Source organism: Hypomesus transpacificus, chromosome 7, assembly GCF_021917145.1.
Source record: "Hypomesus transpacificus isolate Combined female chromosome 7, fHypTra1, whole genome shotgun sequence".
NCBI classification, from domain to species: domain Eukaryota; kingdom Metazoa; phylum Chordata; class Actinopteri; order Osmeriformes; family Osmeridae; genus Hypomesus; species Hypomesus transpacificus.
This window is the reverse complement of record NC_061066.1, coordinates 5,856,168-5,881,645: the sequence shown is the minus strand read 5'-3', so window position 1 is coordinate 5,881,645 and position 25,478 is coordinate 5,856,168. Positions and strand designations below refer to the sequence as shown.

Here is a 25,478-nt window from a genome sequence, read left to right as displayed (position 1 = left end):
AAATGGAACCCACCTGTCTAGCAGATTAAGACGTTCTCATAGGTACCTAGCGAAAAGTAGCCTCAACTTTCCTAGACTTTTAGCTACTTGCTGAGGGCTCGCGACCAAAAGACTAAATTAAGTAACGCGTTCCTTGTTTGAACAAGGAACTAGTAACAGATTCATTCAATTAAATAAGTAATGCGTTAAGTTTCTTGTTACCTAACAAAAGTAGTCTGACTACTGTAAGGCGTTACACCCAACACTGGTTGGGAGTGTTGTGTAATGGGGATGCTGTGTATTGCATGAGCCTAAGGAGGGGAATAACAAGACCTGGCAAGACAAGAGCAGGGATGATGACAAGTGTTAGCTTTTGAGGTTGGGTTTCAGTTGACGCAGGTGACAGCAACTGTCCTTAATAACAATGTAGAGTCAAGGGAGTGTCAAGGGAATTGAATGTGTGTGTGTGTGTGTGCGTATTCCTCTCACCGCTGTGGACAGTCGGGAAGCAAGGGTCATCTCCAAGTTGCCTTTCAGGCCAAGCAGGGCTGGAACCAGGATGAAGATCTCTGTGATGTACCTGAAAGCTTCCCAGTGCTAATGAACAGACAGGAAGGAGGGGAAAGGGTGAGAAAAAAAGAGAAAGGGAGACAGAGAAATTGAGAAAAAGAGAGAGAGAAAGGGAGGGCACGAACTCCACATCAATGAGCCAATTTGCCTAAAGTCTCTGCAGCATTGCCCTTTATCAACAGACAGGTGTTGTTAGCCTGCCTACTATGGAACCATTGCTAGTCAGAATGATAACACAACATATTTCTTTCTTTCTAAAAAGTACAGGTATGCTGGAATGAATGTACAGAGTTACGTCTCACCTGAACAATGTCTAGCACCATGCCTGCTGACACGGTGCCAAACCCTGCCAGCAGGAAGGGTAATAGTATCTGCAAAGCCATGGCAAGGGGCGACTCCTTGGGCATATTCCGGGTAGCGGACCCCTGGCCTTCCTCCTCTTCCTCCTCCTCCTCCTCATCTGCCTCTTCCCCTGACAGTCGTCCCTCTGGAAGCATGGGCTCTGTCTCTGCGTAGCGGCCGTCGCCACAGTCCGACAGGCTGATGGAGCACCGCGCGGCCCGGTCGGGATGGCGTCGGACCTCCAGATGGGGGGGTTCTACTCGATAGCCATTTTGGTTGGGGCCCTCGGGCTTGGGCCCAAGGTCTGCCAGGGCCAGACGTTCCTCCTGGAGCTTGGTGTATCCTGTGGGAACCATGGTCTGGAACAGCGAGGTGATTCGCCCGGCGGGCTTTAGAGACACGCCGCTCCACCCTCCGCCTGCTCCGCTCATACGCACGGCCAGGCTAGGGCCCAGAGAGTCGGCTATAGAACCCCCCAGTGTGTGGATGTTCATGCTGAACACTATGACACCTCATTTCCCCTCATCAGGGCTGTGTAAGAGGGCGATGGCTGAGCTACACTGGGTAGACAGACAGATATTTAAAAGTTAGCCTGACGACTTGGTCGAATGTTTTAGAGGTCAGCTAGGGAGCAGAAATAATGACCAGAATAAACGGCGAGGTTGCTTTCTCCTGTTCTTTAAAACACACACACGACTTTCAGCCATGTTACTTACATTTCTCTGTGTTAGCTTTGCCTATGCAATAAACTGGAAATAAGTAAGTATGACCAAATGGTGAATAGCTACTTTCAGGTTAGATGCGTTGTTAGGAGGACGTAATGTAAGCTTGGGATGTTAATAATAATAATTGCTAAATTGCTCCATACGGTTCGGTAAAAGATTAGTCTTCCGACACAGTTTAAACATTACATTACAAAGGGGTAATTGTTTGAGACGGAAGATTGTTTACAACAAAATAAACTGAAGGGATTTAAATTCATCTGTTTTCTTGATCGTTTATCATATCAACTTTTTCGAACTAGTAGCGTTAGCTAAACTAACAGCAAAAATCATGAAATAGTGCGAAATTGTTATTTTATCATTAGCAAGAGCTATCATAGTGACTACTCGAATCGTCATAAATAGAGACAAGTTTAACTACAAACGTAGTTATAGTCTAGAACTTTAGCTAGCCTTGCTAAAAACAGATCATCTCTTACCCCTAGACTAGCGTTAGCTGGATTGCTAGCTGGCTAGCTACATAAGGATAGCTAGCTAGCCCTACCACGTAGAATTGAACCACCAGTTTTGAAATTGGAATAAAAAAATGTTTTACCCAGACGTTCAGCAAAGGACGTAACGTATGGAAGAGTTGACACTATTTCTTGGATCGGGCGATTTCATAGCAGGTTATTAGGTGTTTCCAGAGGATGCAGTTCTCCCTTGACACTGACAGCCCGACTCGTCACGGAACTGCAAAAAGTGCCACACACATAGGCTAATTTGTTTTCATGGGGGGGGTCAATTATTTTGTCATTTTAGTAAGTCAACATTTGTAATTTGAAAACAAATTCAATACTCCATTAAAAGTGCACTGAGTTTCTGTTGTCTTAAGTGAGACAAGTTTAGTCAAAAGACAAATAAGAAAATAAGCTAAAAGATATAATTTGGTCAGCTCAGCAGCGGTTGCTCAGCGCTGTTGTTGTGTTCAGAGCAAAAAATTATGTTAAGGAACAGTGCCCGGCAGAACTAGCTTTATCCTTGTGCAGTTGCGTAGTGCAGGCATGCCGCTCAAAAGCCCCTTTCCCCCTACTTCTCACGTCAATGCGACAGAACTTACAGAAGGCATGATATTGATATTTGCTGATAGTGGCTGCTAAGTGGAGTTCTGAACTCCACCTGGTTTTAAGGAGGTCTTTCTTTTTGGCATCTGAAAGCCTACGCGAGTGGTAAATTGCGACAGTGGGCAGGAAGGGTAAAAAAGGAGGACAAAAGGGCGAAAAGGAGGACACGCATCAGCGGACCGGACAAAGGGCTGGTAAACCGGACTGTCCGGACGAAATCCAGACGTCTGGTCACCCTAGTAGTGGGCCAACTATTGGTCCTGAAGTCATATACAAAATATTATGCAATAGCCTCCAGTGTGTCAACCATATCAAAGCCAAATCAACATGGATTTCCAAAATGGATCAAGCCCACACAACCAAAATGCAAATCAATTACTTGTTTATTACATAGCCTATATTGTCTCAGTTGATATAGCTTAATGCAGCTGAATACAGGGCCAATACATAACTCAACGTGTAGCAAACATAATGGATGTTATATAGGCTGCAAGTTTACCAAATAAGCCAGGCTTATGTCAGACTAATTTCTTGATCATTCGGTTCCATAAAGCCAGCTCAACGTAGTTCGAACTCAGTTACTATGGCGACTTATGCTTCGAAACCAGCCTGGTCCGGGGCAGGCTAACTGTCAGGCTTAGCCTGTACAAATCAGCCTTTGTTGCTTAACCAGACGTTCCTCTATGGAAAGCCATATGTGCCAAAACGTGTGAGTAAACAGCCGTGTACAGTGTGGACCATCTATGCTTCCATGCTATTGGTTGGCGTCAACTACCCACCCCTTTTTGACATTGGGACCAACATTATTATTTTTTTTTTTATTCAACATTGTTGAATAAAAACGTTGGGACCAACATACCCACCCACTTTTTTGAAGTAGTTTCTGCGCTCGGGTGTACTAGTCCTACTGTGAACATGTGGACTCTTACATAGCTATCATTTAGTATTTGGGACAGTCCATTTGTGTGGGAGAGAGCTACTTGTGCGGTTTATCCTGTATCACACTCCAGTAGGTGGCGGTAATGCACCTATACCTTGTTTGCTAACCGCTATTGAAAGTAGTTTTCAGTCGATGTATATTTACTTTAGGTTTCAATATTAAGAGTGAAGTTCTGGGAGGATTATTTCTGTAAACTGTAGAGCACTAGCCAAGATTTGGGATTTAATTCACTGCCCTTTAAAGTTCCAGGGCTTGCAAGGCCTTATGATTGATTATTATTTGACGATTGCTGCTGCCCTGTGCTTATCCTTTATTACCTGCCCTGTGGTTTAATTGCTCGCAGTAGATAGACCTGTATATTAATTTGTTTTGGAGACAATAAGTTATTAAATAATTATAATATACATTGTTATAATAATAATTATTATTATTATTAAGCTTATATAGTGCGTAGGCTAATTAATTCCTAGTCAAGTCAATAGCCTATATTTTGCTGTAGCCAGTTTAGAAAAGAGCAGAGAACTGATGTTTAAATGTACAGTGCATAATATACTAACCCCCTTGGGTTCGAATATTAAGCTAGGCCCACATAATGTAAATTGGCCAACTTTAGACATTTCATAAACAACGTGTTTAACTTTGTGCATAAATATATGGGACTCTAGGATTAGTTTTTCTAGTCAACAAGACAAGCATTTCATGGCAAACTATTCATTCATTTTACGAAAATTATGCACCTCGACTCGGGGAACAGGGATGAATGCAACCATAGCCTATAATGACTCCAAGCACAAAGCATGCAAATAGTATTATGCTGAAATTTTAAAACCACCAAAGTGTGAGTGAAAAAAAAACTGTGTGCGCTATGCCCCATGTATGGTCAGAGGTGATTTAAATAGCCTACCAAATAGGCAAAGGAATGCACCATATATCTAGCCAAAGGTTTCCCAGACATGGATTAAGCATCGTCCTTTTTCTCTTACTTTTGGACTACAGGTTTAACCCCTGTCTAGGAAACTGGGCCATTAATAATGTGCGCTCCTTGCTCAGGTTTAATTAATGGCACTCTGTCCCTTGCTCCACTAATTTACAACTCCGTTCAAACATGCTCTGACAAACACAGGTATCTATCCTCTATAGGTTCCATTCCCTATCCAGGGGGGAAAAACCAGACCCTGTAAATTTTCATTTAGTCTCAATTACATTAATAGTATTTTGTACATTCCCTGTGTTGGATATTACTTGTATTTTGCCATGGGTATTACCTGTGTTTTATTTATTGTGTGTATTCCTAAACTGTTTTATTGTAATGTTATTTTGCTTGCTGTTGCGCCACAATTTATCCTTGGGTATACCCATCATGTTGACCAGAAGCTCTGCCCTTAGCATTTGTCCTCTCACACTGCCATCTAGTGGGCACTTTAGAAATATATTTTTTATTTTTTTAAATGTGGATGATATAGTATACAAGCTTAAATATTTTCTCAGTAAGTAATCAGTAGCTTACAAAATAGCCTACAGTTGTTGATAATGTTACTGTCAATTTATATGAGCTTATTTCTTAACTTCAATTCAATCAAGACAGGTTTTCTCTCTTGCAATGATCATTATCTGGTTTCCCCTCAGAAACAAATGATATGGTAGCACCCAATTTTAAACGTGAACAGACGTTAAAAACTTCAATTTATGACATCTGTACACAGACGTTTTTAACGTCTGTACACAAACGTTAACTTACACGTTTTGGCACATACGGCCTTCCATACTGTAACACTGACCCAACGGGAAAACTATGATTTACCACGGACATCCTCATTTTCTCATTCTCCCTCAGCTCAATATGTACGCTACATTTATAGAAAATAAACTTAAATACATATGCTACAACATTTAGCCTAATGCATTAAACAATGATGAACAATGATTTCAGAATTATACAAACCTACATAGCCTACGTTAAACGCATGGCTATATGGTAGTTTTTTTCAAATGTTAGGCATCAGGCATATACATAGCCGCGGGAACATATTTTATCAAGGGGGTGCTGGGGGGGGCTTAATGTTGCGGGGCGGCAGGGACGTACTGGGAGTAAAAATAGGCCCTAGGCCCTGATCCAGACTGGCCCACTAGAACTGGCCCCCATATACGCCACCACAGCCGGCCTGCTAATGCAAGCATATTCAGTGTTTGATGTGATGCAAGTTTGGGAGTTATAGCCTTAATGCGAGCGCGCAAGCCACATTTTTGGGCGTGTCATTTGAGCGCAAAATAGTTGAGCTTTATGTAAAATAAACATAACCGTTTTTCAATTGGTAAAACCTTGTTTAGTGAAGGTGATTTCTTTGTCTCTTAATTTTTCATCCCCACCCTACGTTTCTTAGCCTGGTTTTCCATCATTATTCTTCTCCCGGTGCTCCCGATGGCTAGTCCGCTACTGCGGAGCTGTGCCATGGTTGTGGATTTTTAAGTCATATCAATTTAAATGCTCATGCTGTCAGGGGGTGCTGCAGCACCCTCAGCACCTCTAGTTCCAGCGGCTATGGGCATATAGGCCTAGCCTGGTCCTAACTAGACCCTTGTGCATTTCATTTGTACAGAGGGTCTGGGATCGCTCCATTGACAAACGTTAACTTCCTTGAAGGCGGGTCCTCTGTTGAAGTTTAAAACTATTGGATCTGCCCAGAGCCACTCTGATTTGCCATAACCAATCGCAAGCGTTCGCCTTAGCCAACTTCTTCACCACTACTGTAACGGAGCTAGCTGCCGTAGCTGGAAAAATCAAACTTTTCCCGAACCCCGTGGAGAGGAGGGCCACAACATCATGGCCACCAACAAAACTCAGAAAGGAATGTTCTTACTCCGGCTTTAACCTATGGATATTCGGCAGCGTTGCCACAACCGCAGAATAGCTTCGCTCGCATCTTTCTCCGCCGCCATTACTGAACTACTCAAACTAGTGCACGACATTAACGTCATCGTTCTCAGCCACTCCCTCTGTTCGCTGATTGGACCTACAAAAAATGTGTTTCTGAAAACCGACTTCAAAGTCAAACTCCCAGACCTAGTACAGAGCAAAATCCAAATTGAGCGGAAGAACGTAGGAGGGCAGAGCCAGGCTAATATAGGCCTATATCTCAATCTAAATGATCCCAGTATAATTATAAAAGCTAGTTGTTAACAGTAGGCCTAGCCTACAATTGCAAAACAAATCTAAATCCATACATCTGTCCTTCATTTTCCCGACACAAAAAACGTGTTAAAAAGTTAGGCTACTGTTTAATGTATTGATTAACAAAGGCTATTTATAAAACAATGTCAAAAAAGTCTATTTAATTTTCTGTGTTTAGAAAGTGTCTTTCTTCATGTGTTTTTTTAATCAATGAAGTAAAGGTCTATAAAAAAGGACCTTGACTTACAAAAGCCTATTGATCACGTCAATCGTGGAGTGTCATTTTATTTTGATGAAGTGGAGGATGAGGGAGCTTGCTTTTTGCCGTGGTGGATCGATATAATCCCGTTTCATCCCATTACCATATATGGGGCACTGCATTCCTTTGATTCTGATAAAACCACCTATTGGTTTTGAGCAAGAGAAAAAAAAAGTTATCCATGTGGAATCCTGCAGTACATTTTTTTATTGTGTTTAAAGTCAGCACTTGTTCTTTCATCGATCATGAGTGATGCGGAAATTATCACGTGCTTACTGCTAGACCAATAAAGTGGCTGCTTTTTGTGAAAATATTTAAAGAGTCCAAGATGTTTTCTCAATGACGAGTAAATTAAGGAAACAATGCTATATGCATCTCACGTCCATACAGAAAGAAAAAGTATTTTACCTGCACACGGTGGGATACATTCAGAAACAGGGCCAAACGGTGGCTTGGCTTGCATGGTGAGAATCAGAAAATAGCGGAAACCTACCAACATTGTCTAGAAGTTGAGTTTGACAATGTTCCCGAAGACACTGGGTTTCACTCCACTTGCTACAGGCGTTTCATTGACGTTTATGGCAAAGGCAAAAGAAAGGCATTTTCTGTTGCTTGTGAGAAAGATGAATACCTGACTGCATTTACAAATCTGCGTAGCAGTTTTAACCTGGACCAGTCTAACTTTGTTCATGTTCAAGTATTTTATTGTCAGATGCACAGAACAACACAAGGTCAGACTGGGCACTGAAATTCTTAAGACAAGACAACGTAAGCACCTAGCCTGGCTCTGCCCTCCTACGTACTTCCGCTCAATTTGGATTTTGCTTCTGTACTAGGTCTGGGAGTTTGACTTTGAAGTAGGTTTTCAGAAAAAATTTGTAGGTCCAATCAGCGAACAGAGGGAGTGGCTGAGAACGATGACGTTATTGTCGTGCACTAGTTGGGGTAGTTCAGTAATGGCGGCGGAGAAAGATGCGAGTGAAGCTATTCTGCGGTTGTGGCAACGCTGCCAAATATCCATAAGTTAAAGCCGGATTAAGGACATTTCTTGCTGAGTTTTGTTGGTGGCCATGATGTTGTGGCCCTCCTCCCCACGGGGTTCGGGAAAAGTTTGATTTTCCAGCTATGGCAGCTAGCTCCGTTACAGTAGTGGTGAAGGAGTTGGCTAAGGCGAAAACGTGCGATTGGTTATGGCAAATCAGAGTGGCTCTGGGCAGATCCAATAGTTTTAAACTTCAACAGAGGACCCGCCTTCAAGGAAGTTAACGTTTGTCAATGGAGCGATCCCAGACCCTCTGTACAAATGAAATGTACAAGGGTCTGGTTAGGACCAGGCTATGTAAGCACCTGGCATAACATGACATATAAGTACACAGAACATAAATTACATCTATGCTAAGCTTAAATAAGTAAACCTCCTAACTATACAGATAAATATAAAAATACAATATACTACACCCTAAATACACATAATAACCTATGGCTAACCCTATAAACCTATTCTAAACTAAGTGAAGTATAATAGTGCAATATTACTGATAGTGAAACCAGGAGCTGAAAGTGACAGTGTGTAAGTAGCTAGTAAGAAGTGAATCAATGACCATGTCAATGTCCATTCAGGAGCCTGATGGCAAAGTACAGTGAAATACAGTAGTGCAATGTTACTGAAAGTGGAACCAGTAGCTGAAGTGACAGTGTGTAAAGTGACTAGTATGAAGTGAATCAATGTCCACATCAATGTCCATTCAGAAGCCTGATGGCCCTTGGATAGAAACTGTTGTCTAGTCTGCGTGTGCGCGACCGAATGCTGCGGTAACGCCTGCCAGAAGGCAACGGGTAAAGCGACTGAAGTATGGGTGGTAACAGTCTCTTAGAATCCTGCCAGCTTTCCTGAGGCAACGTGTGTGGTATGTGTCCTGTAGGGCTGGGAGCTTCCTGCCGATGATGAACTCAGCAGAACGGACCACACTACATAGGGCCTTGCGGTCCCTGTCTGTACAGCTCCCATACCACACTGTGATGCAACTGGTCAGAATGCTCTCTATAGTGTATCTGTTAAAGTTAGTGAGGATGACTGAGTCCATGCCAAACTTCTTCAGTCTCCTCAGGAAGAAGAGGCGTTTACGGGCCGCTTCGACCACCTTGTCCGTGTGAACAGACCAGGTGAGATCATTGCTGATGTTCACCCAAGGAACTTGAAGCAGCTGACCTCCACTTCGGATCCGTTGATGTGTAGGGGTGCATGCTCCTCCTCCTGCCGCCTCCTATAGTCCACAATCATCTCCTTGGTCTTGCTGACGTTGAGAGAGAGGTTATTGTCCTGACACCATGATGAACTACTTAGCAACTACTTTGCAAATATGTGTGCCACCTGTATGGCCACTCATCTGCCAAAACCATGATTGATGCAAGATACAAAGCATTCTGCATGGCATCGTCAGCTTTGCCAGAACTATTTGCGATCAAAATATTAGTGCATGACTGGTCTACTAGTCCAGCGATCTTTCCATTGCTTCACAATCAAATCCGTTCCACTTTATCAGTAGGGAGAATACCCATAGCAATAGAATTCCACTCCACATTTTCTAGAAAAACAGCATCACACACGCAGATTCAACTCCCATACTCTTTGGTTGACGCATCGCGCTTGAAGGTAGCACTTCAGACATGACTGTTCCACAGACGAGATGGACATAAGGAGGGTTTTTTTGAGGAAGAGGAAAGTAAGTCAAAGTTGCCCAGTTTTCCCTTCAGTGGCCAAAGCACCCTTATGAGACATTGTCTGAGTATAATAGCATTAGTTAAGTCACAAAAATCCTTCTGCAAACAATTATTGTTATCTAGATAAGCAAGCTTTTTACCTACTTCTAGCACTAGGCAATACCATACTTTATTTACCCATTACAAGTGGAACAGCATTTGTCGATTTCTTAATCTGGGTCTGAAATATGTTGTGTTTTTGGCCGTGTTCAGACCTAGGCGTCTTTTTCAGGCAGAAAGAGATGACAAGGATGTTTTTTCCAAGTAGCTACAGAAGAAATTGCCAGTGTTTTTTTTATTGCCATAACAACCGTGAGCTAATCTGGAGTTAACTTTAGCCAACATGCTAGTTTTTCTAACGACTGAAAAAAAAAGAACTTTATTTCAGAATTGTCTTCCAAATTAAATAAGGGTGCTCAACTTGTAATTTTGGCAATTTGCAGAATTTTATTGCTACATGTTAGTCTGTAACATGAAGGCAAAACTGATTCAACCATTAAAACCATATATCCTCTGAAAGCTTATACCCCCAGTATGTTATCTAATGAGACAAGAGACACGTCCATCTCTCCATATTAGTATGCTGCCCATGCATAATAAGTTTGGTATTGTTAAATGGAGTAGGCTATATGGCTGATACTTTCTGGGGCTTTAGGGAAACTGATTCAACCACCTAAACCATGTATTTTTTGAAAGCTTACATCCTAAGGATGTGATCTGTGGAAAAGACTACAGGTTTGAACACACATTTGATCATTTCTGAACTGTCCAGTCATGCTTTAGGGAGAAGCTATTTTTTTGTGTAGCCTACATAATTATTAGGCTACTAAACCTATACCAATTGTGAATTTGATATGCTGATAACATGATTTACATCTCAGAAATCTTCATATGAACAATCTAAATTAAAATTATTATTATAAATATGAAAGAATGCTCAATGCATCTCCATGTCTCCTGATATAGGTGGTTGAGATTGAGAGTGAGTCAGAGGCAGCATGCAGGGGCAGTGGAGACAGCTCTGTTTCTAGTTGTGGGAAATGCACCAGAATGCGGGAAATTGCATCTACATATTTAAAAGAATTCTCTAGGGGACAAACCCCCAGACCCCCTGCAAAATGTGTCCCCCTCTATCAAAATGCTGCTGACGCCCATGCCTATCATCATCAAATTAGTTTCAGAGTGTTCACTGACTATGCATACATGTTGCACAGCCTTAAGTTTTTTCATTTTCATCTCACACTATTTTCACTGAATTTCTGAAATTTTGAAACTTCAATAGCTTTTTGGTCATGTGACCTATCATCATCAAATTAGTTTCAGAGGGTTCATTTTGACTATGCATACATGTTAAACAGCCTTTAGTTTTTTCATTTTCACCTCACACTATTTTAAATGAATTTCTGAAAGTTTGAAACTTCAATAGCTTTTTGGTCATGTGACCTACCATCATCAAATCCATTTCAGAGTGTTCACTGACTATGTATACATGTTGCACAGCCTTTAGTTCTGTCATTTTCACTTCACACTATTTTCAGTGAATTTCTGAAAGTTTGAAACTTCAATAGCTTTTTGGTCATGTGACCTATCATCATCAAATCCATTTCAGAGTGTTCATTGACTATGTGAACATGTTGTACAGCCTTTAGTTTTTTCATGTTCATGTCACACTATTTTAAGTGAATTTTTGAAAGTTTGAAACTTCAATAGCTTTTTGGTCATGTGACCTACCATCATCAAATCCATTTCAGAGTGTTCATTGACTATGTATACATGTTGCAGAGCCTTTAGTTTGTTCATTTTTACCTCAAACAAGTTTCAGTGAATTGTTTATTATTTCAAACTTCAATAGCTTTTTGGTCATGTGACCTATCATCATCAAATTAGTTTCAGAGTGTTCACTGACTTTGCATACATGTTGCACCTTGTGCTGTCAAACGATTAAAATATTTAATCGCAATAAATCGCATTAATGTCATAGTTAACTCGCGATTAATTGCAATTAATCGCACATTTTTATCTATTCTAAATGTCCATTGATTTCTTTTTGTCCCATTATTTTTTCTCATTTTGATGCTCTTATCAACATGGAAAAGTGGATTGGATTGCTAAGTGCAAATCAAATCAAATCAAATCAAATTTATTTGTATAGCCCTTTTTACACGCAAGCATGTCACAGAGGGCTTCACATGCGCCCATAGAACTGCCCCTCAACCAACCTAAACCCTCAAGGAAGACAAGGAAAAACTCCCAGAAAAACTCCCACCGGGAGAAAAAATGGAAGAAACCTTGGGAGGAGCAATTCAGAGAGGGATCCCCTCCTCCAGAGACGGTTGGTAAGAGAGAGGAGCAGAACACAAGCTAAACATAGTCATACAGTGTCAATGGGTTTTGAAACACCAAAATCCATTGTTCGGCTTTATAGACGTTGGATGGGACCGGGAAACTCGCTGTTGGCCGTCATGGAGACTGGATTCCGGGTGACGACCTGGTTCAGCGTTGGCAGACCGACGACCAAGCAGGTCCTGACAGCTCAAACCCCCCACACCACAGGGAATGTGTGGGGGGGGGACAGAGAGGAGAGCAGGGATTAGAGAATGCCAGGAGCAGCTAACAGTTACAGTCAAAATAGAATGAGATCCCCACCGGTCAAGTGTGGACTAGTGCAGCAATTTAACAGAGCAAAAAGGGTATTTTTAAATGTTTTTATTAAATTGAAAACAACATTGCAATCACCTGGCTTTGACGAGGGGGCGGAGAATTCGCATCAGCTGTGTGCTTGGCCATCAAGTGGTATTTCAGACTGGACGTGCTGCGATGATAGCTCAGTTCACGATGACAAAACACACAGATCACTTTGGTCTTGTCAATGGAACCATTTGGCAACTTTTTTAAAGTAAATGTTCCATTCAGAATTTTGATGGCATCCATTTTGGCGTCTCGCGCTCGCCATCCACTCAAAACGTAACGTTAGCCTACTACTCTTTAGCCGGTTCGCAAGCCTGAACAAGTGTGTGCGGCGTGCTTGTTGTTTTGTTTCCGGTCTAGCTAGATCCGGTGTGGTGTTGTAGTTTTTCCAACGTCAGTAGTTGCTGCAACAGCACGTGAAAAAAAAACTAGAAAGTTTGCTTGGCCCTAAAGAACATTAATCGCGCGATAAAAAAATTGATGCCGTTAAAATGGGTTTGCGTTAACGCCGTTAATAACGCGTTAAACTGACAGCACTAGTTTCCCCGCCTTTAGTTTTTTATTTTCACTATTTTCAGTGAATTGTTTAGTATTTCAAACTTCAATAGCTTTTTGGTCATGTGAGCTATCATCATCAAATCCATTTCAGAGTGTTCATTGACTATGTATACATGTTGCACAGCCTTTGGTTTTGTCATTTTCACCTCAAACAATTTTCATTGAATTGTTTGGTATTTCAAGCTTCAATAGCTTTTTGGTCATGTGACCTATCATCCTCAAATTAGTTTCAGTGTTCATTGACTATGAAGGATGGAAAGAAACTGTTCCTGTGGCGTGAGGTTTTGGTCCTGATGGACCGCAGCCTTCTGCCGGAGGGGGGTAGCTGGAACAGTGTCCAGGGTGGGAGGTGTCGGCCACAATCTTCCTCACTCGCCTCAGGGCCCTCGAGGTGTGCAGGTCCTCGAGGGTAGGCAGACTGCAGCTCCTCAGCAGTGCGGATGATATGCTGCAGTCTGCTCTTGTCCTTGGCAGTGGCAGCAGCGTACCAGACGGTGATGGAGGAGGTGAGGATGAGTGCACAATCATTGTCTTTGGCAGGTTGAATTTCTTCAGCTGCCGTATGAAGTACTCTGTTCAGTTCCTACTTGAGGTCCTGGGAGAGGATAGTGCCCAGGAAGTGCAAGGACTCCCCAGTGTTGACTGGGGAGTGGCAGAGGGTGATGGGGGTGAGTGGGGCTGTATTCTTCCTGAAGTCCATATCCACTGTCTCAAGACCATTGAGCTCTAAGTTGTTCTCGCTGAAATCGCTAAAACATTGAATAATTAGGTAAATTTGTGCAAGATGTGCTATGTTCGTGTGCTACAACATGTCAACAAAAATTCACTGGATGGCTTGAAAACTAGGGCTGTCCCCAACTAAGATTTTCTTTGGTCGACCAAAACTCGACTAGCACTTCTGAAAATTGACTAATCGAAATCTGAAACTTTTTTTTTTCTATAAATGTCACAATATTTTTTTCATCAAACCATTTTGTGTGATGTTTTACCTAACTGAGATAATATGAAAAAAAGACATACGTATGAAGGGAGATTGACAACTCGACAAACATAGATGTTCAAACATTTTCCCGATCTGACTCAATGTACAGTAGCTGCTGGACATTCCAGATTCAGCCTCTATGAAATAAGCTATTACTAATAATAAGCTTCATGTCGCCAGTCCTGTTGTTACCGAATGCCGATATAATAAAAAATTCCTGCTTGTTTATTATAATAATAAATTATTATAATAAATAATAACCAATGTACTACAAATTGTACTACAAATTAAAAATATTGTTTGTTTAACATGCAAATCAGCGCACTATTCACTGCCTGAAAAAGTGCAGCATGCAAACTTAAGTAGAAGCCGAGTGGGGAACGGTGCAACAGAGAAAGATTGTGTTGTCTTGGCCGGAGAAGATAATGTCATTTGATTTGGATGTGATTCTTATAATAGGCATATTCATTTTTCAACCCAGCGCGTGTTAGCATGAGCGAAGTAGAATAACTTATGGTTCAGGCAGGAGGACTGAGTAGTTTTGTTGACCGATACTTTATTCCACATAATACAATACATCATTGTAACATTTGATTTGGTGTATGGTTGTGTTCGCAGCGGCTCCCTGCCGCACCCAACAGAGTCACCTTCTCCTGAGACACCGTTTCGACATCCGGGCAGAGAGCAGCAACAGCATTCCCCCTGAGAAAGAAGAAAAAGAAGACTAGACAAAAGGGTGGAGGCCGGGGAGGTGGAGGCCGCAGGAGGCCGAGAGCGTTTGTGTCGCACTAGCAATGCAGGAGCTGGGATCCCTGCTATATACCCCGCCCTATTACGAGGGTGTGCCTTACGCGTGATGACAATTTGCTAGAATATGAAAAATAAACTGTTGTTGGCAGAGTTTGCATTCAACGTTTATTGAGTCACCCGGTACTTTGTAAGTGTAAATGTACTGTAAATGAAATGCTGCCATCCACAGATTTATTTGCCATTTTGCCGAATAACACCGACAAAGTAGGCTATGGCAGAGTTTGTAGTTCGGCAGACAATTGTGCTCGTGCCGTGTGCAAAAAACGAACAAAACAAAGCACAGATTAACAAAAGTTTAACAATAAAAGATTAACAATAATACCTTTTCTTTAAAATATATATTTTTTGAGTTGCTTTATTTGTCTTAAATAATATAATCTACAATTTTTGTAGAACATTTCTTTAATTCTGCAATGGTGACACAAGCGGGAATCAGATCTCACACTGCCATACGGCAGCTCGACAAATGTTAGTCAACCAAGAGCATTTCGACCAGAAAATCGACTATTCGACTGAGTGGGGACAGCCCTTTTGGAAACGACTTTTAAGTGTTTATATAATTCGTTTGCCGGTCAGATCGCTGCCCTGCGCTTTGCTGTGCTGCGATAAGCAGGCATTACATTAGCCACAAACATAAGATGTTCTAACGATTTCACTGAAGGGCATATGCATTTGCTATACTTTGTTTGAAAGCTTAGGTCCTTCAGAATTTAGTCGTGTGATTAATTTTACTGTCAGTACATGTATTTGAGATTTCCCCGCAAAACCGACCAGCTAGCATTGTTAGCAGTAGAACGTTAGCTTCTTGTTTATCTACTTGAGGCTCTAGTTTTTACATCAGGTCTCTAGCCATAAACTGCAAATGTATGAACAACTTTTTCATCGAGGGTCTTTGGTACAAGCGTTATGCAACGTGTTAAAACTTACACGATATGTTGTGTACTAGTAAAGTATTTGGTTATAATCTTGTATCTACTAATATCATAAATTGAGAACACTAAAACATACTAAACTAGAGAGGATACAATTTCTGGGGAAATTGTAGGGTGTGCTTGCTTGCGTTGGTTGCAGGGGTCCGTATTTAAATTACATTTTACAACTGATATTTCTGTATATTTTATATAAAATTGCATATCCTACTTACTATTTATAAAGATTACATAGATTTAAAAGCATATTTTTTTCTACACATTTACAACTCAAAATACTAAGAGTGAAGAGTAGAATGAAATAGTTGTCTTCTCATTTCCCCTGCCAGAGGGAATGGTGATCAGCAACCTCATAGTTGAATCAAAACGCATACATTTGGCAGACCGGTGTAAAATTTGACCTAATTTCTATGACTTAAACGTCATTCTAAGTTTTTCCCTTTTCGTGATATTTTCAAGCATTTAGGCTACTCATCTTGCATTCATTAATTAATTAAGAACCGTAAGTAGAAGTTAACTACTTCCGTTGTACGGTCTAGGCTGAAATGAATTATCTTCATGAACAGATTTACAAAGTTTAGGCTGTGGCAATGGATTTCAGGTTAGTAGTCACTAGTCAGATAGTTTCACCTATTGAAAGACTTTTGATTTAAGTAAGGATAGTGCCGAACATGTGCCGCCGTTTCGTTTGACTATGTATTGTACAGTAAACAGCTGTGGAGATGGTTTTGTTAGCTACAGTACTAGACTAGTAGTAGGCTACACCGTTGCAGTGAGCTACACTGGTTTGAAACCACAGGTCATGATAATTTCACCCACAAATCGTTTACTTGTAATCTAATGTTTCTTTTGACATAATAAAGTTTTGCCATAGCTGAGGCATTGAAGGCAGTAGCCTACTACTACACACTGCCAGTGAGGCTAACGTCAAAACAAGACGCGGTCTCACTCAAATTCCAAGTTTTACACAAATCACTCCAATATGCTGACCCGCTGGCTGTCTTCACAATAGTCATATCGTCATAACATTTCCCTTTTTCTGTTTTTTCGTGTAAAATTGAACTATAAAATTACGAAAATACTAGCTACTATGACGCTTTCTAGCATGGTTGCCACTTAAAATACTAATACTAGGCAGTCTCACGGGCGACCAGCACTCGTTCAAATTACAAAGACTTTCACAACCTAAATCAAAAATCCAAGATGGCAGTTCTACTTGAAATCGCTTTATCAACAAAGTCCAATAGTTGGAAATTTTTTGGGGGGGTATTTTTCACCCATAATCCAAGCTCCAACTTGCGTGCTAGAATGTCTCTACCTTGTATCCATGCGTCATTGCTAACGTGTGCTGACGTTAGGGCTGGGCGGTATGACGGTAGTTATATGGTTATATGAAGTTATATGGATAGTAAAACTCAGACTGATCGCTTTCGCTAATTTTTTTATTTTCATCGGAGGGCATTACGGATCTGTATTGACCTGTGACTGTGAGCAGGTCACCACGCGGATGGCATGACCGCGCATCAGCCAATCGGAACGCTCGTACTCGTAACTTTTTTTGAGTCTTTTGGTTTTAAAGGGGCAATTGACTGGGTTTTTTGGGTATTTCACACTGTTCCTTAAGGTCTCCGAATAGGGTGTGTAACATTGGTTGGGTTGAAAATGGCCCGGGTGCTGTTCTATGCCCTCTGACAGATCCTTTGAAATATTCCCGGGAAAAAACACTAGCTTTTCTCCTTTTATGGTATGCTCATTAATATTTAGATAAGCTGCGCGCTGATTGGTTGGTTATCAACGAGTGAAGCTGGGAGCAAAAACGCAACACGGCCAACAGCAGCACTCACTGAAACACCGAAGTTGGAGACTTGAAATAAAAACGCGCAAATAAATCTATTGTGTCTACACAACACTGTTTTCAACAGATTGACTATATATCATTTGAAATTATAACATTACTTGTTTCCACTTCTGTTGTTGAAGCAAACTGGATTGACTTAGGTGGGTAGAACGTTAGGCTACAGCTTAGCAACCAAACCATATCGTGAATCTACTCGGCTTCAGTTAGCTAGCTAGGCTAGCTCTAGATATCTTGCTGTAAAATAACATGACAAAGATCTGGACAAACATGCATTGTGAATTGTAGATTTTCATTACACAGGTTATTTATTTGAATGAAACACAGTCAGGAACATGAATCAACGTTGGCCCCATTGCCAATAAACTAGGCTAAATTATCACACATTCTATGCTCTTGCGTTAACTAGCAAGCTAAACTTGTAGTAGTTACTAGTAACATTTACTAGCAATGCTAACGTATCCTGTATCTAAAACCTGCCTTTCTCCAGTTCTTTCAAAAGATTATCTAGACAGGCGTTAGCAATAAGCCAGACTGCAGTTCGTTTTCTGGCTATTTTTCGGAAGCTTCCCTTCTAATGCCGACTACAGCTAGTCTAGCTAGAGTCATTTGATGTGTGTAGAAACGTATTTAGCATTCTACCTGGTATGCTATATACAGGAAACGTTAGCATTGCTAATAACTGTTAGCACAACATCATACTGTCCTTATAGCTTGCGGTTGCAATGAGCATACGGTCGGAACAGCACCTCTTTCCAGGTTCAGCTTCCTAGCATATCCTGCTTGAAATTGTCCAAGGTTGTCAAAACTGTCTTGGGTGAAATGTTCAGAGCAAATGAATGATTCAGTGTCGAACTTCGCCGGGATCTTCTTAGACAACAGCAGCCATGCCTGTTGAATGTTTGGCTCCTTGGGAAGACTGTGAGTGTTAGCCTTCCCTATACAGCCTGGAACACAGCATTTACGACCGTGGTCCATTTTCAATATCCTTGTTATAATTCAAAACTTTCTTCTTTGTAATTCCTTATAAGTAGCCTACACAGAGCAGCGCGCAGCTAAACTAGTATCGGAGATAGACGCTACCTCGGGCTGGTCTGGATGTAAATTCTGGGGCGTGACAAAGATACAGACCAGGGCCAATAAGAGGGCGATCACCGGTCCTACGTAGGACCGGTGGCTTTGTTGAAAAGCTAGCGTTTTACAGCCACATTTTTTCTTTTTGAGATTTGAATAGGAAAGAGGTGTCAATGGACTTTGATATTCACGGTATGTTCAGTTTACCCTCCGAACTGTCGTTTTTCAACAATGACAAGGTAAAATCGTTTTTGCAGTCAATTGCCCCTTTAAAGGGGCAATTGACTGGGTTTTTTGGGTATTTCACACTGTTCCTTAAGGTCTCCGAATAGGGTATGTAACACTGGTTGGGTTGAAAATGGCCCGGGTGCTGTTCTATGCCCTCTGACAGAGCCTCTGAAATGTTCCCGGGAAAAAACACTAGCTTTACTCCTTTTATGGTATGCTCATTAATATTTAGATAAGCACTGCGCGCTGATTGGTTGGTTATCAACGAGTGAAGCTGGGGGCAAAAACGCAACACGGCCAACAGCAGCACTCGCTGAAACACCGAAGTTGGAGACTTGAAATAAAAACGCGCAAATAAATCTATTGTGTCTACACAACACTGTTTTCAACAGATTGACTATATATCATTTGAAATTATAACATTACTTGTTTCCACTTCTGTTGTTGAAGCAAACTGGATTGACTTAGGTGGGTAGAACTTAGCGTTTTACAGCCAAATTTTTTCTTTTTGAGATTTGAATAGGAAAGAGGTGTCAATGGACTTTGATATTCACGGTATGTTCAGTTTACCCACCGAACTGTCGTTATTCAACTATGACAAGGTAAAATCGGTTTTGCAGTCAATTGCCCCTTTAACTGAAGTGTTGTCTCGTGAGGCTGTTGTTTTTGTTTGTAATAAATAATCGAGTGTGATGATGAAGTACGGTATGGTTATTTTGTTCCATTTCTTAATTGAATTTACAGAACAATTACTATACCGTGATTTATACTGTAACCGTGATATAAAATTACTCACACCGTGATAAGAGATTTTGGCCATATCGCCCACCCCTAGCTGACGTAGTGACGTAGGCTTGTGAGTACCCTTTGTTGACAGAATGCACTTTTTTGCCACAAAAACGTTGTAACCTCCTAAACGGTGCAACGGAACATAAATAAAAATACAAGCAACTCGTTCGCTAGCAAGACGAAACTTTTGACAGCGACATTGTCTATGTAGTCCAAATAGACAGACAGACAGAGAGGGAGAGAAAGAGTAAAATAGACATAGTAACATTACTTGTACTGAAACTTTGCCCGTCTCTCTTTCAGTGCGGCAAAGCGGTCAATGGGCCCTATCTTGCACCCAGCGCAATTGACTTAGTCAACGACGCAAGTGTAATTCCTAGTTTGCACTCGACGCAAAGCCAACTTTTCCCCGACAGACGCACATTGAAATTACTTTGCGCTCCCGTGGGCGGTTCAGCAAAAAAGGAGGCGTGTTCGGTGCAATACTCTGCTTCAAAAATGACATAGAAGCGGATCAGACGGTCTAGTGGTAGAATCCGACAGAAAAAAAATATTATATGTAAATTTACATGTGGTAATTTACGCGACCTATAAGGATATTGTGCTTATACATTCGGAGCAGTTTTTTTTTTTTAGGGAGGGCGGCGCCCCAATTGCCCTTATGGACAAGCCGCCCCTGGTTGAATATCGAACTTCCAACAAACGGTTTAGCAGTCAAACTAAAAAACACAAAGCAAAAAGACGTATAGGCCCTGCATGTATAATACTACAGTACTAATAGTATTGATTTTTGTAAAGTTCACATGTATCTGTTTCTTGATCGGACCTGTACCACATTCTGACAGTTTTCTGCAACGCCAGAGCCTGTTTAAGGATAGCCTTGCCACTCCCTATTAAGCCCCATTGTACCAAATGTTGTTGCAATTCCACCAAAGTTCCACTGGAAGTGATCGCGAGCAAGTGCATGTTGAATGGGAGTCTATGGAGCTAAACGGCTAAATTTGTCTCTTTCGCCTGATTGTCGTTGCGAAATCTCAGATTTGATTGTAGTTTTTGCATGTTCAACATGGATTACAGGTCAAAAGTTGAATGAACGAGTACTTATGTCCTTTCGATTTCTTACAGGTCAAGTCTTTGTTGCCCATAACCAGGGCCAGGTTAAGGTCATCTGGGGCCCGGAGCAGAAGCCTCCCCGAGGCCCCCCCCCACGCAAAATATTTATATATATATATATTATTGCTATTATGATTTATATATAATATATATATATATATATATATATTAGAGAGAGAGAGAGGGATTGGTAATTAAATTATGACAGACAAAAATATCCATACATTGTAATCAGTGTCGGCTGCTGGTCTTTCAAAGAGGGGAAGCTCATTTTCGGCTTACATCCTAAAATGTTTATATTTAGTTCACTGGCTAGTTCACCCCTACGACACTAGCCTAGCCTACTGAATGAATGAACGGACGATCTAACAAAACAATATTAATCAAGGAGGAAATGTGGAAATTAGGTTAAACTGAAACAAGGAACGTGGTGTATGAAATGTATGATGAAAATTGGTTAGCAATTTTCGCCAAGCAAATACCAAGAAATAGGTTGCTGCAGATTGTTTTTCAACTACAGTTGCAAAATCCGCGATGGGACTGAGTTTGAATAGCTTTGGTGACTTTTTGTAGTACAAAATACTGTCATTCAAAAGGAGATGCAGTCTTTCGACAGACCCTCCAATCATCACGTGGAAGCCCAGCGTCCAGGCCAGCCCACTCCTCCATTCACCCCCAGAGACGCTGAGAGTCCGATGCGGGACATAATCTCAGCAATCATCCAATGAACGTATAGTTTCAAAGCACTGAAAAAAACGGTTAAAGGCAGCCCCTTTAAAGTCCATGGAAGCTGAACTTCGACAGGGAAATGCACTGTGACGCTACGGGAATGTATGAGAAGGAAATCAGTCAGTCGACCTACTAATATATGTAGCTGATTCTGAAAGAACTCGTCTTCGAGATGAACGTGTTCTAATGCATTTAAAATAACACAATAGTAAATATTTGACAATTAATTGTCAATTTTAGGGGACGCTCAGCTTCCCTTGCAGTCTTAAAAAAATCGCTAATTTTAATACATTGTAACACGCACCCCTAGCCAGCCACAATGTCAAATAAATTGGAAAATGCAGTCTAGCATGCACACACACAACCCAGCGAACACACATACAAACAACTCAATCTAACAATTTAATTATCAGAATGTAGCCGCCTACTGAAAAGAACATAGGCTAGATAGTCCACTCGTCTACTTTTTTGAAGGCAAAGTCACAAATCAAATCGTTGAAGTCAATTTAGCGAAGCAGGCCAAACTCGTTTGACATCACTTTCATGCGAAGCCATTGTTGTCTTGCGTGCTTGATACCGGCAAAGACATGTGACGCTAAGACAACGTGGACTTCACTACGGATGGGTAATTGCATCAAAAATATGTATTATAATTTTTTGAATCCCGTGCCGGGGCCTCCTAGTGGCCGGGGTCCGGGGCAGCAGCCCCTCCTGCCCATTGCAGAAACGCAGCCCTGCCCATAACACACTAGCATTTTGCTAACGAATGCCTATTGGTTAGTGAAGGACTGACTACGACCAGAGATCCTGCTTGATGGCATCCGAAGCAGAACCAGAATGTCAGAGCATTAGCAACATTAGCAACAACATCAGCAAGCCAAAACTCTTTCTAGCATGTGTAATGACAGGGAGAGCCTAACCTGTCATCTGTGTTGTCGATGCCTCGAGAGAAAAGTGGAAGTAACCAGAGCTTGCCGTCAAGCAATAGCTCTGGTCGTACGATGTGCATGACGTCAATGAAATTTTCAAAGGCTTTTTAGAACGGAAAGGCGACTTTAAAAAAATGTAACACCCAGCGGTGTGTATTTTTTGGCCTCCCCTTTCGAATTCAGAATTCAAATTACTAGACAAAAAATGATATCCTGAGAAAAGTGGATTTTGAGGGGTATAGTTCCATAGACCTCCATTCATTCTGCACTCAACCGTTAGCGCCCTCATATGGAACTTGAATGGAACTGCAACCAGTTCAGAACCCGGAAGTTTCCCGAGAGTGGGAGTTCTCCCTTTATTAGAAATTGGCTGTTTATCAATCCACGTTTTTTTCTGTTCTTGTGTTCTTGCGAACTCGTTAGACGTAATCTTTCATTGCCCAATTACGGTTCCAATCCAAAGAACACAAGTCACCAAGAACGCCAAAAATACCCGGAAATGTTCTTGATCCGCCCCCTTTATCGAGGATGCATCGGATGGTGACTTGACCAGCGAGAACGCTTCTGTTTCCCAGACGTCATTAGGTGATTTCAACATGGACTGCGGCTGCATGAAACGGCCGGCGAGAGTGTCCGCTTGCAGTCGGGGAGGAGTTGAGAACGGCTCTGTGAAGTCGGACATTTCAGCTTCTCGTGGTTTGCTGCATTGACGTCAGTCACGGCTGATTAAGCGCTGTTTGCTTACTTTACTCTACTATAATTAAACGTCGTCTTTCCTTTAATGAAGAGGCGGAGTAAAACCCTTTCTTCCATAAATGTTTAATTCAATTCAACTGTTTGGTCCGGATTGGAGAATTTGCGAAACTGAAGGTACCGAATATTAAAAAACACGCGTCAAAGTTGTCGTGTGTGAGTCTGGCCAATCATGAAATAGCTGTGTCGTCACTTGAACCTGTGCAGTTGCTCTTGAGAAAATGCGCTTGGCTACACAACCGGCAGTTCTCGAATCGATCTCACGGTACTTTGATGGCGACGTCACAGTGACGTGTCCTTGGCGTTGTCTCAAGTCAAGACAAAAATTCTAACCAGAATTCACTGTTTCAAGTCAGCCGCCTGCAGCCGGCTGCAGCGCCGCATGAAGTCGGGTCATGTCGAATGCACCTATTGCAAGATGTCAAGCGAGGCGGACAAACCTCACAACTAAGTTTTAACTTTTCATATTTCAGCTAAAGGGTACGTGTAAATCAGCATCTGAATTAAAACGTGACGAGAATTAGGCAATGTAGTCGCTGAAAATGTTCTTATTTTATTGATGAAACGGCTAATTTGTAAATTTGCTCAGACTTTTTGATAACCTAGCTAGCATCTCAGTGCAGTGCAGACACTAGTTAACATTAGGTACTGTAAGTTAGCAAGGGCTACAGAAAACGTAAAATTACAGGTACACGGACCATTTTTTTGCTTTGTTAACTAGTTTTTGTAGTTAGTCAGTGTTATCTTAATGCTGCGAGTCCAGGAAAACCCTAACCATCTCAATTCATTCTCCGTCCTTGCGTCCTTGCAAGACCATACTCGCAAGGACGCTTGCAAGAACGTTCTTCAGAAGAATGTACTTGCGTTCTCAGTAGTGATGGGCTGCTCGGTACTAAGGTGTCGATACTGTCCAGACACATTCAACACTCACTGCATCGGAACAACGGCTGTTTATCAATCCGAAGAACGCTGAGAACGCAAATACATTCTTTTGAAGAACGTTCTGGCAAGCCTCCTTGCGAGAATGGTCTTGCAAGGACGGAGAATTAATTAAGATGGTAGGGTTTTCCTGGACTCGCAGCATTATGATAACACTGACTAACTACAAAAACTAGATAACAAAGCTAAAAAATGGTTTGTCTACCTGTAATTTTACGTTTGCTGTAGCCCTTGCTAACTTACAGTACCTGTTAACTAGTGTCTGCACTGCACTGAGATGCTACTAGCTAGGTTATCGACAAGTCGGAGCAAATATACAAATTAGCCGTTTCATCGATTCAATAAGAACATTTTCAGCGACTGAACTGCCCATTTCTCGTCACATTTTAATTCAGATGCTGATTTACACGTACCGTTTAGCTGAAATATGAAAAGTAAAAAATTACAGTTGTGAGGTATGTCCGCCTCGCTTGACATCTTGCAATGACTTCTGTGAAATCAGAAGCGTTCTCGCTGATCAAGTCACCATCCGATGCATCCTCGATAAAAGAGGCGGATCAGGAACATTTCCGGGTATTTTTGGCGTTCTTGGTGACTTGTGTTCTTTGGATTGGAACCGTACTTGGGCAATAAAAGATGATGCAAACGAGTTCGCAAGAACACAAGAACGGAAAAATACGTGGATTTATAAACAGCCAGTGTTTCGAGACGGGTTTTAAAAACACTTCCGGTCACGTGTCAAAGTGTTTCGAAACGTTTTGTGACGTGATCTTGAACGAAACCTGTCTCGTACTTGCCAAAAGACTCTGACGTGTCGGGGTATAAAATGAGGCGGCAAAGCCACAAAGGTTTTGAATGCGTGAGACTATGGCGTGAAATTAGTGCCAGGAGATGGAGCTCTGTAAAAAAAGATTTGTGTATTTGTAGAAAAGATTTGTCACTTTTTAAAAAAAGTTTTGTGTCTCTGTAGAAGGAGGCGGGATCACAGCTCCCAAAACCATCTCTAAGCCAATCAAATATAGGAAAGTGAGATTGTGAGTTTGAGACAACTAACTGTGTAACAACTGTACACTGAGTTTATCGTCTCAAACAGTTCTATAATCATATTTGGGATTATTTATATTGTTAGATGACATCGCTCCCGTATTTGATACCACGATAAATGCAATGAAGGACGGCAATAATTCCGTTCAACCACAAAGATCCTTAAGAACACAATGTGGAATTTGGTATAACATTGTTAGTTATGCCATATTCG

General features: G+C 41.5%; 1 protein-coding gene across 3 annotated transcripts in view; it reads right to left on the bottom strand.

Moving 5' to 3' along the window:
* The window catches only part of slc41a2b (solute carrier family 41 member 2b), a 78,439-nt gene extending 75,025 nt beyond the window's left edge, over positions 1 to 3,414 (bottom strand). Inside the window, exons 1-4 of one of the 3 annotated variants that reach the window (XM_047022537.1) lie at positions 3,216 to 3,414; positions 2,209 to 2,345; positions 852 to 1,451; positions 469 to 576 (exon numbers count right to left, since the gene is read on the bottom strand). In XM_047022537.1, the coding sequence (XP_046878493.1) occupies positions 469 to 576; positions 852 to 1,385 (642 nt within the window). In that variant the 5' untranslated portion in view covers positions 1,386 to 1,451; positions 2,209 to 2,345; positions 3,216 to 3,414. Of the gene's footprint in view, positions 1 to 468; positions 577 to 851; positions 1,452 to 2,208; positions 2,685 to 3,215 lie in introns of those variants that run through there. The other 2 variants (XM_047022536.1, XM_047022538.1) reach the window with 2 other exon arrangements.
* Positions 3,415 to 25,478: the final 22,064 nt, after the last annotated feature.